The sequence below is a fragment of the Podarcis gaigeae genome (assembly GCF_964106915.1).
Source record: "Podarcis gaigeae genome assembly, chromosome: 1".
Taxonomy (NCBI): Eukaryota; Metazoa; Chordata; class Lepidosauria; order Squamata; family Lacertidae; genus Podarcis; species Podarcis gaigeae.
In genome coordinates this window covers 121,024,878-121,042,382 of record NC_139678.1, presented here as the reverse complement: position 1 = coordinate 121,042,382, position 17,505 = coordinate 121,024,878, and the positions used below count along the sequence as shown (strand labels likewise).

The 17,505-nt window shown below is 44.6% G+C and overlaps 1 protein-coding gene and 1 long non-coding RNA gene across 3 annotated transcripts in view; one reads left to right on the top strand and one right to left on the bottom strand.

Moving 5' to 3' along the window:
* Positions 1 to 17,505, bottom strand: part of STK17B (serine/threonine kinase 17b) — a 110,225-nt gene that overhangs the window by 22,013 nt on the left and 70,707 nt on the right. Inside the window, exons 1-2 of one of the 2 annotated variants that reach the window (XR_014557955.1) lie at positions 7,935 to 8,312; positions 1,309 to 1,474 (exon numbers count right to left, since the gene is read on the bottom strand). Coding sequence is in view for 1 of the 2 variants with exons in the window: in XM_083712967.1 (XP_083569093.1) it covers positions 1,309 to 1,430 (122 nt within the window). In the remaining variant the exon portion in view is untranslated. Of the gene's footprint in view, positions 1 to 1,308; positions 1,475 to 7,934; positions 8,313 to 17,505 lie in introns of those variants that run through there. The other variant, XM_083712967.1, reaches the window with a different exon arrangement.
* Positions 8,472 to 10,976, top strand: LOC310833354. The gene is made up of 2 exons (XR_014558652.1): positions 8,472 to 8,925; positions 9,420 to 10,976. It is a non-coding gene; the product is annotated as an uncharacterized lncRNA (long non-coding RNA).

Below are 17,505 nucleotides of genomic sequence, written 5' to 3'. Positions count from 1 at the left end.
GCCACAATGGAATGTCTAGGCGCCATTTCTTTCAATGGGATGATGATTTCATTTCATTTCTATAGCACTTTATATTTTAAAGAACAAAACTCAAAGCAGTTTACTACACATTAAAACGTCAAATCAAACAATCCAGAATAAAACAAATTCAAGCTTCAAAGAAAATATTTCCGTTCCTTCGCTAAGTGACATTTTGCTTTCCCCAGTTGCCAATCTGGCATCCAGAGTTCTCCACGTGGTCGCAACTGGGCCCGCATCAGTCGCAAAATGTGCCTGGCGCCTAGCTAATTTCTAACACTGTATTCCTGCAATACTAATTTCATTTTCTCCAACCTCTTTCTTTCCCACTTTGCCTGGCAATAATGAAGGACAGAAAATCCTGTAATGTGGGAGCATAATTGCACTTGTGTTACTTTTTTTTTTAGTTCCAGTTTTAAACTGATTTGGGCATCCTTACAGAAAGAAAAATCAAGTAGTACTAGTAGTTTTAAAGTCTAGGACAGTAGCCCACCAATACTGATAGTTATCAATTGCCCTACTCCCTTCCCCAACAGCCACCCTTTAACAAGCAAAGAAGTCCTAGAAGTCAGGAGTGGCTAATTTCTTACTTCATGATGGCTTTGGGGACACTTGGAAGTTGTTATCATCTCTCCTGCTGCTTCCAAAAGTTGGCAACACCAAACACAAAATGAGGGGCTGATCCCTCCCCATTTTTTACACATGACAAAGAACCTGAAAGGTTCTGACTTTTCCCACACAGAATGAAGTGTTTTTTCCCCACTTTCAAATTCTCTGCAATTCATGGATGAGTCTCTCACGTTATGCAACCAGAGACAAGTGGTCCGCAGAAACATATTTATGGTCATCACTGTCCACCAGAGAAAAAATTGTGGCCATGTGGCTCCATATCAGGAGACAAGTTTCTTAGGTGTAATCCTGATACTGGCTTTAACATTCAGTTCCCTTGCTTCATACTGAAGCATTCCATGAACTGCTTTTCCACCAGGCCCCTGCGTGCAGGCTATTAGCAAAGCAGATGTAGAGCTTTACAAAAGGATGGGTCACTGACACTTCAATTTCAGGTACAGAAGGTATTGGAAAGTGAATGTTCTGGTTGCAAGCCAGCACGGCAGTGGTTTGCTCTGGATTAGGGCAAGATAGGAGAGAAAACTAGACTTCAAAAGTTGCTCTATACATTATACGGAAAAACTTAGGTTAATGAATCAAATTATTAAAGTTTGTATTTGTATTATCACAGATCAGTCTTGGACACAAAGTAAAATCCAAAAAAACATAATAGTTTCTTACCTTCCCAACTCTTTGGATTCAACTTCATAGAAACTGTAAAAATTATCCATTTTTATTTGTGTCTGAAGAGATGTAGACAACAAGCCTGGAGGACTTTTGCTCTCCGACTTCCTCCTGGACATAGTTAATGCATGAGGTTTCTCCAACACTCGTTACTGATTTCCACCTGTCAAAACAACATTTATTTAAATACAAGTGTCACACAGTCCAAGTAAACTACCAGTTCTCATTCTCTTGGCTTGTTAAAAAAAACTTTTAGCAGTTTTGATGTCCAAAAATAAACCTTTATGGTTGAATCCAATTTTGTCATGCTCAGAGTAGACCCACTGAAATCAAAGGACATTACTAATTGAATTCCACTGGTTTCAATGGGTCTACTCTGATTTAGTTGGCTACCTTTTGGGAAACATGCAATGATGTCCACCTGCTTGTACGACAGAAAACTGGGCAATGGAACTTCTTTCCTCTCTTACCTATTCCACGCTCCCCCCCCCCCCAGCTCTGCTCCAGAGTGCTAGGTTTGATCTTACCCTTTCTTTCTTTCTTTCTTTCTTTCTTTCTTTCTGTGTGTGGTTACATATTTATTACACAGAATTCAAATATTTTTAGATCCTATCATGCAACATATAAACAGTATGACATTCAAGTGCTAAAATTATTAATTTCCACTAAAACACACTACATGATGTATCCAACACCAACGGCTTAAAAACAAAGCAGATGATCCAGGATGTGGCGAAGGCACAGCAATATAGAACAAAATGAAGGGGAAACGTAAGTATAATTTTAATGCTATATTGCTTCCTAAAACGAATGATATGATAAATGGGTTACAATAGTAACTGGGCAACTGAAAAGTTGTAATTAATTTTGCAGAAGAATACACGTCAGAAATATATAGATATCTAATGCATAGCTGTTTCTATGATTCACGTTAAAATCAATGTTAACCATTTTCAGTGCATTCACTTTAGTGCCTCCCATTTCCAATAAAAATATTTCCAGATAAATCTATTAATTTGCTTGAATTGAAACCCCATTAAGATTGCTTTATTCTTTTTCTCCTAATTAAATATTACACTTAATTAGAGATTGGTTAGCCTTAAGTTAGTTGTCTTAGGTAAATCAGTGGAAAACCTTATTAAGACTAGAATTGTCTTCCTTGCCAAGGAAGAGCCATCATGGCTTTTACAACACCAGGTAGACTACTAACTGGGTGGTTGCTTTTTCAAGAAGCTCCTCATTAAAACACTTCTAAGGAATTGTACTAGTCATGGGATCTTCTTTGGCAATCACTCGTAGCCGAGTAAGATTGTCTTCCATAAACATGGTTTTAACAGTGAGTCCGTGACTGTGGAGGCCAATTCTGGATCCGCATGTCCTTCCACAGTGGGGACATAGGTTTCCGGGCAGGAGTTGATTATCAGGGTTTGCCAAACGTGCCTTCCTCTTAGCACGCTTCTCCCTTTTGTCCTGAGTTCAAGCATCTTCAAAGTCCATGACACCTTTGGTTAAGGTTGTTCTCCAATTGGAGCACTCGCAGGCCGCAGCTAATAAAGAGATGCCTCGATAGTTTTCGCAATCCGCTCGATCATCATTTTTAAAAAGGTTGATAATTTTGGCATCCCTAAAGTCTGTTAGGATTTCCTCTCTCTCCCATATTTTTTCAATGAGCTTGTGAAATTGTTATGTAAGTTCAAATCCACCCACTTTGATGATTTCGGCAGATATCCCATCAGGTCCGCTGGCTTCGTTGTTTTTCATTTGGTTGACAGCTGTACACAACTCTCCCAGATTTGGAGATACTGCAAGCTCATCGCTAATTTGTTTTTGCAGAATTTGTGAGAGGACCTCAGCAGCTACAAGGGACTTGCAGTTAAGGAGATGCTAGTAATGTTCTTTCCAGTGCAATCCCATAGTTTCTTTATCTTTTAAAAGTATGGTACTGTCTGTTGAGCATGGGGGCATATGCCATGATTTATTGGCCCATAGATGGTCTTTGTGGCTTTAAAGAAACTCTGTGCATCATGAGTGTTGGCTAAGTGCTGGATCTCTTGAGCTTTATTTTTTTATCCAACAGGTGTTCTTTACTTCTCTGGTTCTTCTTTGAACCTCAGCCTTAGCATTGGCATAGGTTTCTTTTTCTTAGTGGCACAGTTTCTATCTCTTTGCCAGGTCTGAAAGGCCTTCCTTTTCTTGTCAATAATGTGTGAGTCATGGGATAAGACAAGATCTTATAATTGATCACTATCTATTTAGGAGATTATAGGCAATAACCAGGGGTGCTATTTCATTCATTCATAAATGATCTACAGTTAAGAGAGAACAGTGTGGTTCCTGGTATCTGTAAACTGGAGCGTTATTTAGGATGGCAATTCCTAGCAGATTGGGAAGAGTTCCAAAAGAATCTCTCAACTATTTAGAGCAGATCACTGCAATTTTGGTTTAAGTGCCCCATCTTTTAAATTAACTTTTCAGGTGTGTATCACATTCAGACCCTGAACTAACTGTAGACTCATACTGAAACACTATCTAAGCAACAGCTTCACATAGCTTTAGAAGCACCTGTCATACAGAAGTTGAAGCAAATGTTGGTAAAACTATGTATAAGACTACTTTTTTCTTTTTCAAAGAAGTTATCAGTAACTTGGACACCACGTCACCATTACCGCATATTTACCACAAACTGTTCTAGAAAAAAGCAGAAGTCTTGCACTGACGTCTTTATTAGAAAAAAAACTATGTTTTGACTCATAGCTCGATAGATTCATATCAATCTCATTTCACTGACCTGCCTGAAATTCTTAGGTATATGTGCTTTTAAGTGAACTGCAGTCATTCAAGATGCAACCCATTACAATTAGTAATGAAGTTTTTAGCTAAAGCAGTTTCAGGGGAACAAAAAAGTTAGGCATGGGATGCAAGCCTATTTTAAAAAATATGAACCATACTGAGAACACAATGTAATCAAACAGCTGGTTTAAAAGATTCAACTGCAATTAAAATATTTTTCACATAGCTTAAGAGCAAGTGATTTTTTAAAAGACAAATGTACTGTGTATGCCATCAAGTCATTTGCTGCAGAGGAATTTGGAATTCATGGTTGTCATACTATACACACAGTTACGTGGAAGCCCTGCTGAACTCAGGACTTCCAGTAAGCTTACAAGTCTCATGTCAGGCTACAAGTCTCATGTCTAACATTATGTCCACTGAAACACCCTAACTCATAGCATGCATGGGAACTGGAGATGCATTTTTATAACACTTCAATGATATAATGGAACCTACTGTACTAGAACTTTCAACACCAAACACAAAAGTCCTTCCCTTGAATTCTGTTACTTATTTGAGCACAAATTTAATACACAAAGACTTCTGTGCAGAAAATTCCATAAATAGCAACTGGTCACAATCTGGTTCACAAACTTTCAAACACTACAACCGAAACCATGCCACAGAAATCAACCAATTTCCTTTATAGAAGGTCATAATGTGTGATACAGGTATTTCCAATCCTTGCTAATTGGAATCATTTAAATTTTCACAGACTGGAACCCACAAACTTTAGAAAGCCTCTCATATTAATCAACTATGGCTCTGCTTCATATTCCACCATTAAGGGAGATTAGAACCTTGGATGCTAAGTGCTAGGTCTTTATAGCTATAGCCCCAAAGGAAAGATATGCTGTTTGGAAAAGTTGGAAGATGCTCATATTATATCTAATTTTTGCCCTGTCTGGTTAATGGCTACGAGCTGAGCTGGAAGCTTGTTTGCAAGGCTTACAGCAGTTGGATGGGTTGTTATTTTTTAATGTTAATAATTTTGTCCTCTAAGGGCTTTCAAGTTAATGCTGCAATCCTAAAATCATTGAACTCGGAATTTACTCCAGAGTAAACTTGCTATTTATTATTATTATAATATTACTATTGTGCAGTGTTGTATTGCAGGGTACTTAAATGGTTTGGGGACAAAAGCTAAATTAGGAGGACATTACAAATCTATTTTTAAAATTACCGTAAGTAACTAGAAATAACCAGTTCAAAAAACCATCACAATGGCAATGCTCTTTGCAATCAGGCACCCACACCTGTGCCAGCTCCAGGTTTTGAGACCCTCTTGGGCATGGGTAGGCAAACTAAGGCCCAGGGGCTGGATCCGCCCAATCGCCTTCTAAATCCGGCCTGCGGACGGTCCGGGAATCAGCGTGTTTTTACATGAGTAGAATGTGTCCTTTTATTTAAAATGCATCTCTGGGTTATTTGTGGGGCATAGGAATTTGTTCATATTTTTTCCCCAAAATATAGTCCGGCCTCCCACAAGGTCTGAGGGACAGTGGCTCGCCCCCCCTGCTGAAAAGGCTTGGGCAAGATGATTTCAGTGGGCCAACTTTCTCCTCACGCTCCAATTACTTACGCTTTCCCTCTGCACTCAATCTATACAACTACTAAATGGGGGATGACCAAGCAAGTGAAAGATGCTGCTCCATCACCTTGCTCTAGTCACTGCTTGCATGTTCAGAGAGGACAGGTGAACAGGCAGTGACAGCAAAGAGCTAAAGAGTCAGGAGGCGCTAATAGCTGAAGTGGACCCCCTGCAAGGATATGAACATCAGTGATTACTCTGATTAGGTGCTGCAATTGTTAATATATTTTCTTTTTCATATAAGGTTTCTTTTCATATAAGGTTTCTTTATTGTTTTTAGGGTTTAATCTTAAGTGTTTTCAGCAATATTCTTCTTATTACGCATTGTTTACAGGATGGGGGGGTTGTCCCTATAAGTACACCTTGTATAAATTTTAGGAGATATCAGAAGTTGCACATTGCAGAAGGTCTCCAGTTCAACAAATCTGCACACACTCAGTCAGCTGCTGCTCCTACACCATATGTGCACGTTTCTTCCACAGTTACCTAGTCATCTCCCAAACTACATGAATTTGACCTAAGCTAGTATTATGCCCACTCCACATCTGAAAATAGAATTCCATAAGTGAAAATGGACTTTGTGAAGAAGTAGTTCACAGAACTGACCGTGTACTTTAAACAACTAGATGCTCCAAAAATATAAAAAATCAAAAGGCATCCGCGTAAGGGGTGAGATGGGAAGTATGAAAAAAGATCTGAAAAATGGCAGCCTGAAGATATAGACCTGCAAGGGGTCAGGCAAGGATGCCAGCCACCACCTTAGAGACCCAGCATCAAACAAAATGCTAGCTGTATGAGTTGAAATGGCTGCGCACACATAACCCACAACTTTATCAACCCATTTTCCCCTGGACACACCACACACTACTCCAAAAATTCCCGCTCCCAAATGTCTAACACAAACTTATGATTGTGACAGCCAAATTGCCATTATTATTATTATTATTGGAATCCATTTGCACAATCTGTGTTTCCTCACGTTCAAGGCTTGGCTTTTAAACCACTAGTCACCTTTTCCTTTTTATTAAGGTGCCCGAAAAGCACCACAGGTGTATCTAAGAGTAAGACGTCCTTGAGCCTCTCTCGCAATCTTGAGCTGCAGTTTGCCGGTAATGTGTGTGATCTCTCTCTATATACACACACAAACACATATAAACACACACGCACATATAGGACCAACTCCTAGGGCCAAGGTCTCTTGGGTCTCCTACAATAAAATATCTGAGCAGGGCCGGGAGCCACCAAGGTTGATGGGCATTGCCGTTTGAATAGCGTGTGTGCCACTTCTTGTGATTATGTGGGGCAGGGCTTACCTGCCCCCCCCCCCAATATTTTATTCAAGTTGGCACCACAGCACAAACACACATTTCTATAAACACAAACCAAACACCCCAATGCACATATAAATATATGCAAAAGCACACATTTATATAAACACACACACACAAAAACCCCAATAAACAAATACATGCACACGCGCGCACACACAGAAAACAAACTCCTAGGGGCCAAGGTCGCCTAGAATAAAATATTTAAGGGGGGCTGGGAGCCACCAAGGTTGATGGGCACTGCCATTAGAATAGCGTGTGTGTGCTACTTCTTGTGATTGATTGATTGATTAAATAAATATTTTATTTAAGTTGGCACCACTGCACACACACACATTTATATAAACACACACGAACAAAAACCCCAATAAACAAATATATGCACACATATATATACACATACACATACACTCACTCACACACACATACATACATACATACATACATATACATGCACACACAAATCTGCACACACACTCACTCAAGAGAAAGCTGGGGAAAGGATGTCATGAGGCGAGCGAGAGAAGCAGAAGCGACCGGGTGGCGGCGGCGAGAGGGAAGCTCATCCAGGCGCCCCGCCGGCGGGGGGACGGCGTGACCCACAAGAAGCGCCAGCCTCAGCAGAGCCGCCATCCTCACAGGCAGGCAATGGGGATGGGGGGGGGGGCGGACTTTGGGGAGGGGGCGCTGCTGCCGAGGCCGCCAGGGGGCGCTTTCCCTCCTCATTGTCGGCCGTGCTTTTCCCTCAGCAGCAACGCCGCCCCCCCTCTTTTCCGTGAGGTGAGGTGAGGGGGGGGGGGAGAAGCCTCCCCGGCCTATAGCACTATTAACAAGAATAACAATAATAAAAAATATTCTCAGGGCACACTCACCCTTTTTCCTTCCGCAGGGCTTCGTTTCCCGAGCCCAGACGGTTCGCCTTCTCTGCCTGTCTCGCCCGCCGCCGCCTCACGCTCCTTTTTATTTCCTCCCCCCTCAAACACACACACGCCCGCTTCGTCCCTGTTTCCAACGGAGGACAGCAGCACCTCAAGGGACAGACCAGCCTCCCTTGACGCGGCTCTTTTCTTGCCGCCGCTCGGTGCCAGCGGCCCCCCCAGCGCGCTCGTGCCCGGCCCCGCGCTCGCGCTCGCTCGCTCGCCACACAGTTGGCGTTTGAAAAGCGCAAAGCCGGTTTGTGCGGCGGTTACAGCGCCGGCTGGCTCGCGCCCCGCCCCGCCGCCTCCTCGCCCCGCCCCGCTCTTCGCCTCTCAGCCAATCCGCGCTGCGCGGTCGGACATAGCGGGAGGGGGAAGAGGAGGGGGGAGGAAACAAACAAGGCTCTTGTCTTCAACCGACGTTTCCCATCCGCCTCCCGCCCCCCAATCAGCGTTTCCCATTCCGATAGGCTTACTCGTTGGTGAGTGGCGGGAGCCCAGCCAATCGGCTAGAAAAAAAAGTTTGGGAGGCGGGGAAGACGCGCGACTAAACCTGTCAAGGAACGGAAGTGACAAGGGGCGGAGCTAAAAAGGGAAGCGAAGAAACCCTGCTGGAAGAATCTGGGGCAACAGGGCGGCGGTGGCGTCCCGGAAGACAGGAGTTAAGGTTGTCGGGATTTAATTTCGAAAATACGGGACACCTGGGCTTAAGATCTGCTCTGATGCAACGGTCGCTTAGCACAGAGGGTGGTTTTGCACTTTGTGCATGCTCAGAGGCACTCATTTCTCCAACTTGCCTTTTGCCCTTTTTTTTTTTAAGTGCAGGTGCAAAGTCCAGGAGTGGTAGGTACACCCTGGTGAACAAGGAAAGAGAGAAATGACAGCTACACAGGGCCAAAGGCTTGAACCTCTGATGCAGCTTTGAATAAACGAACCACAGTACTAGGTAAAGGTAACAGGACCCCTGACCATTAGGTCCAGTCGTGACCGACTCTGGGGTTGCGGCGCTCATCTCGCTTTATTGGCCAAGGGAGCCGGCGTGCAGCTTCGGGGTCATGTGGCCAGCATGACTAAGCTGCTTCTGGCGAACCAGAGCAGCGCACGGAAACGCCGTTTACCTTCCCGTCGGAGCGGCACCTATTTATCTACTTGCACTTTGACGTGCTTTCGAACTGCTAGGTTGGCAGGAGCAGGGACCGAGCAACGGGAGCTCACCCTGTCGCGGGGATTCGAACCACTGACCTTCTGATCAGCAAGTCCTAGGCTCTGTGGTTTAATCTACGGCGCCACCCATGGTCCCCACAGTACTACCATGGGGCAATTCCCTGCTGCCGTAAACTGCAGTTCCTGCCTATTAGCATACCACACACAGCATAAGCATTGGTCAGAAAAGGTGTCGCCTGACAGGAAAGTTGACAATTGTTCATCCCTTTAATTAAGGACTTGGCACAGCAAGATCCATGACCCAGCAAAGCAAAGCAAACACACAATAGGAGGTGACGTATCCAAAGCAGGGAAGAGAGTTGTAAAGATTCTGCTGCTGGCCTGCTTACTAATTCAGTTCCATTCAACTGGTGTTTACTGAATTCAGCTGGCATTGAAGCCCGCAAGCAGCTTGGAACCCAAAAACCTGAAGGATCATCTCCCTATATGAGCCTGCCCAGCTCCTTTACTTCCTGCCCCATTGTCTCTCTTCAAAATCCCGACTTCTTTGTGCCAGAGCACCTTCCTGTTTGTTGGGCCTCGGTTTCACAGGTCTTTCATGCTGGCAAAGGAACAAATGCTGCCTTCAGAACTGGCCTCATGCCACTGATCAACCTTTTCCTGGGGCAACTGCCACAGAATATTACTGTCCAGGGCCACCTGCCTGAAAGTCTTAAAAGGCATCCATCCTATGCCCTTTTAAAATGAGGCTCTCTCTCTTTTTTGGGGGGGGGTGCATTATTCAGTTATTGTTTTTATTTTGATTATATATTTTGTGGGGGGTTTTGTTTATCTTTTCTGTGAATCACCCTGAGACATCCGGGTATAGGGCGGTATATAAATTCAATAAAGAATAAGAATAACTTACCATTGGTGGCCAATGGTATGCACAGGAACCAAGGTAGATGGGAGAGGGGGGGCTTGTGGGCCTGGGCCAAATGGCCCCAGTTGCCTCCACCCACCCACCAGGCAGCTCTGTAACTTTGCAGCATTACCAAGTTGTGTTAAAATATAACCATGCTATAGTTAAAGCTATGGTTTTTCCAGTAGTGATGTATGGAAGTGAGAGCTGGACAATATAGAAGGCTGTTCGCCAAAGAATTGATGCTTTTGAATTATGGTGCTGGAGGAGACTCTTGAGAGTCCCATGGACTGCAAGAAGATCAAACCTATCCATTCTGAAGGAAATCAGCCCTGAGTGCTCACTGGAAGGACAGATCGTGAAGCTGAGGCTCCAATACTTTGGCCACCTCAAGAGAAGACTCCCTGGAGAAGACCCTGATGTTGGGAAAGATGGAGGGCACAAGGAGAAGGGAGCGACAGAGGACGAGATGGTTAGACAGTGTTCTCGAAGCTACAAACATGAGTTTGACCAAACTGTGGGAGGCAGTGGAAGACAGGAGTGCCTGGCGTGCTCTGGTCCATGGGGTCATGAAGAGTCGGACATGACTAAACAACAACAGGCCTGCTGCTCCCAGTCTATCCCCCACCAGTGTCTATGAAAAAGGACCCAAGTGGGCTATCTCATGCACGTTGCTCTGCTGTTCCACTTCTAGGATCCCAGTGAAGTCTCTGTCATGTTGTGTGGGTGGCTCTCAAAGGATAGCTTTCATGGGGTTGTTGGTCTAGATTCTTTATCGTGTTCCGCACAAACAAAACCGAGCCAACGGCAAGCTCTCCTCCCTAAGCTCCAACACTCCCAACCTCAGCTACAAAAAGTAGGCCTTTTACCTTGAAGAGACAGTGTCACCATATATGACTGTCTTCAGTCTTCTCTTGCTGCTTAAAAACAAATTACATAAAATATAGAGCGACTAAGCCTAGCAACCGCTTTGATTTGCTTTTTGTTTTGTAGCAGTTCCCTATCTTTTGACAGGCATTCTTTTGTTTTATAACATTTACTTATAACAAAAGTTATAAGTAAAAAAAAAAAGTATCCAACTGACCTCCCACATTCGACCACTTTATTTCATTATCGTTTATGTAGTGTTTATAAGATCTGAAGTGCTAAGTGCTTGGTAAAATCTGCCCCAAAGTCAAACTGTTCCACCATCCCCCCCCCCCCCCAGCCCTAGCATGGATTACATCAACATGAAAGCTGAAAAAGAAACATACTTTACAGCTAATTGAAGGAAGATAATCTGTAGAACCTTGGGGATGGGGGGAAGGTCACAGACGTTTGCTTTTTGCCACTCTAGCTCAAGGCAGATGAAACATAAAAAAAAAAAATCACAGCCAGTGAGCTCAGCTTGGCACCCCCCCACCAATAGCTTGGTGCCCCACGCAATTGCACAATGCACAATGCAAGTAGATAAATAGGGACCGCTTTATAGCGGGAAGGTAAACGGCGTTTCCGTGTGCTGCGCTGGTGCTGGCTCGCCAGAGCAGCTTCGTCACGCTGGCCACGTGACCCGGAAGTGTGTTCGGACGGCGCCGGCTTCGGCCTCTAGAGCGAGATGAGCACGCAACCCTAGAGTTGGACACGACTGGCCCGTATGGGCAGGGGTACCTTTACCTTTACAGTGGTACCTCGGGTTAAGAACTTACCGGTAATTCTTTCTGGAGGTCCGTTCTTAACCTGAAACTGTTCTTAACCTGAGGCACCACTTTAGCTAATGGGGCCTCCCGCTGCTGCCACGCGATTTCTGTTTCCATCCTGAATCAAAGTTCTAAACCCGAGGTACTATTTCTGGGTTAGCGGAGTCTGTAACCTGAAGCGTCTGTAACCCGAGGTACCACTGTAATCATAAACCTTCAATATGAAGGGCACAAGGATGGGAAGCAGGAGACCGGAGTTTGCACTGTAGCATGAGAAAGGATGGAGGGGCATTGTTGTTTTGTTCTTGTTTGTGTTATATGCCCTTTGTGGTTTTATTCTGTAATAAATAAAAGATAGATAGATAGATAGATAGATAGATAGATAGATAGATAGATAAATGAGGAGAGGGAACATGGCAGAATTCAGGGGCGTGGGTGGGAGAAAACCCTTGTGATTGAAATCAACACAGCAAGTTCTGCATACAGGGCTGCCCCAATGCGTTTTGTTGCCTGCGGCAGATCTGCAAATGGCATATGCACCCAGAGCCAGATTTAGGTTTGATGAGGCCCTAAGCTACTGAAGGTAATGGGGCCCTTTATATGACAGCTGTCCTTTGTCAACAACAAATTGTCGCTGTTTTGTGTGTGTTGAATATATGCTATATGGTAATTTATGGACCCGATAGGTATCTGAAATCTACTCGGAGTCGAGAGTGGATTTCATGCTCTTTATTCAGCTCATAGTGGTGAGGAGGAATGGAAGTTCCCCCCAAATACCTGCTTTATATACATTATTTACACAATGGGCTGCTCATGATTGGCTAATTCTGGGATTCTCCTGTAGGCCAATCAGGTTGGGGATTCACTTCCACCTGGAGCTGGATCGGGTGGCTCCTGCGGACCAATCATACTGCTGCATTGTTGCGGACAGTGCAAACTAGGTTCATCTTAAATGCAGTGGGGCATTTTTTAACCATCTCCCAGCACACGTGTCAACCTTAACCGCTTAGACTACTGCAATGTGCTCTATGTGGGGCTACCTTTGAAGGTGACCCGGAAACTACAACTAATCAAGAACGCGGCAGCTAGACTGGGAGTGGCCGCCGGGACCATATAACACCAGTCCTGAAAGATCTACATTGGCTCCTGGTACATTTCTGAGCACAATTGAAAGTGTTGGTGCTGACCTTTAAGTCCCTAAACTGCCTTGGTCCAGTATACCTGAAGGAGCATCTCCACCCCCATCGTTCACTGAGGTCCAGCTCTGAGGGCCTTCTGGTGGTTCCCTCACTGTGAGAAGCGAAGTTATAGGGAATCAGGCAGAGGGCCTTCTCGGTAGTGGCGCCCACCCTGTGGAATACCCTCGCATCAGATGTCAAGGAAATAAACAACTGCAGTCATACCTTGGGTTAAGTACTAAATTAGTTCCGGAGGTCTGTTCTTAACCTGAAACTGTTCTTAACCTGAAGCACCACTTTAGCTAAGGGGTCCTTCTGCCGCTGCACCGCCGGAGCACGATTTCTGTTCTTATCCTGAAGCAAAGTTCTTAACCTGAAGCACTATTTCTGGGTTAGCGGAGTGTGTAACCTGAAGCGTATGTAACCCGAGGTACCACTGTACCTGACTATTAGAAGACCTCTGAAGGCAGCCCTGTTTAGGGAAGCTTTTAATATCTGAAGGACTATTGTATTTTAATATTTTGTGGGAAGCCTCCCAGAGTGGCTGGGGAAGCCCAGCTAGATGGGTAGGGTATAATAATAATAATAATAATAATAATAATAACCTCCCCCTTCTACCCAAGGAATCCTACAATATATTCTCTGGGGCTTGATCAGGTCAGATCTCCCGCTCTTCCTCTGTCCTCCCCACCTGCCCTTATCAACATAAAACATTTTGTGCCTCTACAACTCTCAGCTATACAGACTCACACTGCCTGCCTGCATCCTGCATTCTTTAGAAACCCTTTAATCTCTCTCTTTATCGTTTCAACCACCATCAGCACAGTGTAAGCCCACAGATTTCTGTTGACTGGGGTTACTTTTTTTTAAAAGCCATTTGCTTTTAAAATCACAAATGCATATACTTCTGCATTTCTAAGTCATTGCCTGTGGATGCAGAAGACACTATTTTATTTTTGGGTGGCCCCGTCTTGCTTACATGCCGAGAGACTCAACCCCCTGAGTTTGCTATTAGAGAACCTGCATTAAAATTGCTGGCGTTAAGGATGAGTGAACCTGTCAATTTCAGTTTCTAATTTCTCAGATCTTAAATTCAGTTTGTCACATGTATACGTTAGTGATGTTAAAGTCATGAAAATTCATCAGCGTTCTAGTATGAATATCGACTAATACACACTTTTTTTGCCCAATAGACATATTTGTGCAATACGCTTTCCCCCGAAATAACACGCTTTTGCATGCAGTTTTAACTATTATGTGAATTTTCAGAGACACTTTATTCCAGTATATATGTTTTTGGACAGCTTGGTTGGCTGGAGCACTGCACCGCAGAATCTGGAGAAGTGTGAATTTCAAAGGATGGGTTGTGTTTCGGTCCACGTATTGTTTTGGAAAGTGCAAATTAGGGAAATTTATCTTTAAATGCAAATTAACTCAAATGTCTCTCCCATCCCTAGTTGGAATATCCCTTACAAGGAGCATCCCTGTTCAAAATGCCAGCCAGCCAGCCCCTCCTCTAGAAAACTCCATTCCGTTCCTTGCCCATTTGGGAGGGGGGGCACTGCTGCAAACCTTGGTGTTCTCCTAAGGATACTAATGCTTTTGCTTCTGAGTGGCTATGTAACTGTCGGCACTCACTGCCTCCATTTGCTATGACGATAGTGTACAGAATCTGTGCCCTATTCCAATTTGTATTCCATTCATTCATTAAATGTTTATCCCAACCACCCTTCCAAAAGAGCTCAGGGAAGCAAACACACTTGTGGTTAAACAGTGCAATTAAAAAACAAAACAGAAACGTATTTAACACATCTGAAACATGTAAAAACATCCCTAGGCATTTAAGAGCAATAAACATAGTCAAACACTAAACAAAGGTAAGAAGAAGAAGAGGAGTTTGGATTTGATATCCCGCTTTATCACTACCCGAAGGAGTCTCAAAGCGGCTAACATTCTCCTTTCCCTTCCTCCCCCACAACAAACACTCTGTGAGGTGAGTGGGGCTGAGAGACTTCAAAGAAGTATGACTAGCCCAAGGTCACCCAGCAGCTGCATGTGGAGGAGCGGAGACGCGAACCCGGTTCACCAGATTACGAGTCTATTGCTCTTAACCACTACACCATGCTGGCAGATACGACCAAATCATGCGTCTGGGTAGACCCACTGGAGCAGAAAATATTTTAGCAGGTGTTTAAAACAGCACTGTATAGCACAGGTGATAGGACTGAGCATGGATTGGCAGGCAGTTGTGTAAGAGGAAGCTATGGAAAAAGAAAGGGGTGCTCGAACGGTGGGAACCTGGACTGGATTGCGCCTTCCCACCCCAACTTCAACCACTTCAGAAGCAGGGAGGCTGGGGGGTGGAGGCACTGATCATAGAGTTGGAAGGACCCCTAAGAGCCCTCTAGTCCAAGCTCCTGCAATGCAGGGATCACAATGAAAACATCTGCAACAGGTGGCCATCCAACCCATGTTTAAAAACCTCAAACAGAGGAGAGCCGACCTTCCGAGGGAGTCTGTCTCACTGTCAAACAGCTATTACTGCCAGAAGGTTCTTCCTAATGTTTAGTCAGAATAGGAGGGTGCAGTCTTCCCATACCTAACCGGTACCTCCTTTGCAGATGGAAGCAGACCCATTCACCCTGACAAGAGCATCTCATTTCCACAAGGCGAGTGAGTGCACCCCACCTCTTCTTTTTTGGCGGGTGTGTGGCACAGAAACTCATTGGGACGTCTTCGACGCTTCCCCTCCGGTTCTGAACTTCCCGTCCTGCTGAACTCCTTAGCCCCAAGCCCTGGGCTGCTAAGCCTGTCGCTTGTGTGAACAAAGTTCTCATTCTTACTTACAAGCAAGAGCTTGTGTGTTTTGGGGCGGGAGCCTGGATACGGATGTCAATAGATGCCGGGGATGCCCAAGTGCAGGCGCTGCCACGCTAAAGAGAGGACGGCTCACTAATGTGGAACGAACACCGTGTCGCACTTGTAAACGGATCTAATAGGCACGTTAGGGGGTAAGGCGTCCTTCAGGTAAGCCCGTCCCAAGCTGTAAAAGGCTTTATATACCAACGGTAAGACCTTGAACTCAGCCTGGCAGCAAACTGGCAGCCAGCAAAGATCATTGAGCAATACGTAACCTGCTGGCAGACTTGCACTCCTGTGAGCCATCGCACTGTAGCGTTCAGTACTAACTGCAGCTTCCGGACCAGGCATGAGGGGAGTCCCACCTACACACCCATCGCTGAGTGTAGCAGGTCCAGCTTAGGCAGGTGTCACTGCCTCCCTGACCACACCATATTGTATAGCAGGATCTGAAATGTCCGAGTGTAAATAAGACTGTATTGCAAAACACCCTTGACAGCTTTTCCTATGTATTTGTAGAATTGCAAAATGTGGCAGTAGGCAAATTATGCAGTGTTTCTCACTGCAGATCCACTTTAAAGCAAGCGAACAAGCAAGCAATAAACAAACAAACAAACAAACAAACAAATGCATATTGCCTTTGATTATGCATGTACAATTGCTGCAGGCAGCGTCATAGAAGAGGCATAGCTCACTGTATGAGAGTAAACTAGGAGTGAGTCCTTTGGAACTTTCTTCTCTATTGATTTTATGTAAAGATACGGTGCTGTGATCTGTATGTGATCTTTTATATGTATAAATTGTGTGTGTGTGTGTACATATATACAAATATATGTGTGTGTGTGTGTGTGTGTGTGTGTGTATATATATATATATATATATATATATACACATACATATATATAAAAATAAAAGAGAACCAAGTCTTCTAAGATGAGGCTTGCCTCATTTGATTTGTACAAGTAAGGTAAAGGTAAAGGTACCCCTGACCATCAGGTCCAGTCGTGACCGACTCTGGAGTTGCACGCTCATCTCGCTCTATAGGCCGGGAGCCAGCACTTGTTCGCAGACAGCGTGACTAAGCCGCTTCTGGCAAACCAGAGCAGCACACGGAAACGCCGTTTATCTTCCCGCCGGAGAGCGGTCCCTATTTATCTACTTGCACTTGGAGGTGCTTTCGAACTGCTAGGTTGACAGGAGCTGGGACCGAGCAACAGGAGCTCACCCCGTCGCGGGGATTCGAACCGCCGACCTTCCGATCGGCAAGTCCTAGGCTCCGTGGTTTAACCCACAGCGCCACCCGTGCACAATTTTTAAAAAGCCTACTATCTAGCTGAAGTGCAAACACATTTTTAATCACCACAAAATGATTTCATCAACCTAGCTGATTAATGGGCTAAATTCAACAGACCTTATTATGTTATGTAAATGGGAGTTGCAAGTCATTGCATTAGCGGAACAACTTCTGCTTGGGCAACAGAATTTCATCTCCCTGCACTGCCCCCCTGCCCCAAATCTTATCTGGGAATTTCCTGAAGCCCCCAGAACAGATCAGGAGTGATGTGCAGTGACTTAGATGGATGCAACTCTAGGTAACTAACCTTTACTAAGCAACCTGGAGTATATTCTCAAAGTCATCGGGGCAAGGATTGCACCACTGTTCTGTACATCTCCAAACACTCGAGGGGCATGCAAGAAATGTGTAAGAATGAAGATCCTCAGGATTGCAGATCCTGGGTTAGATTCTG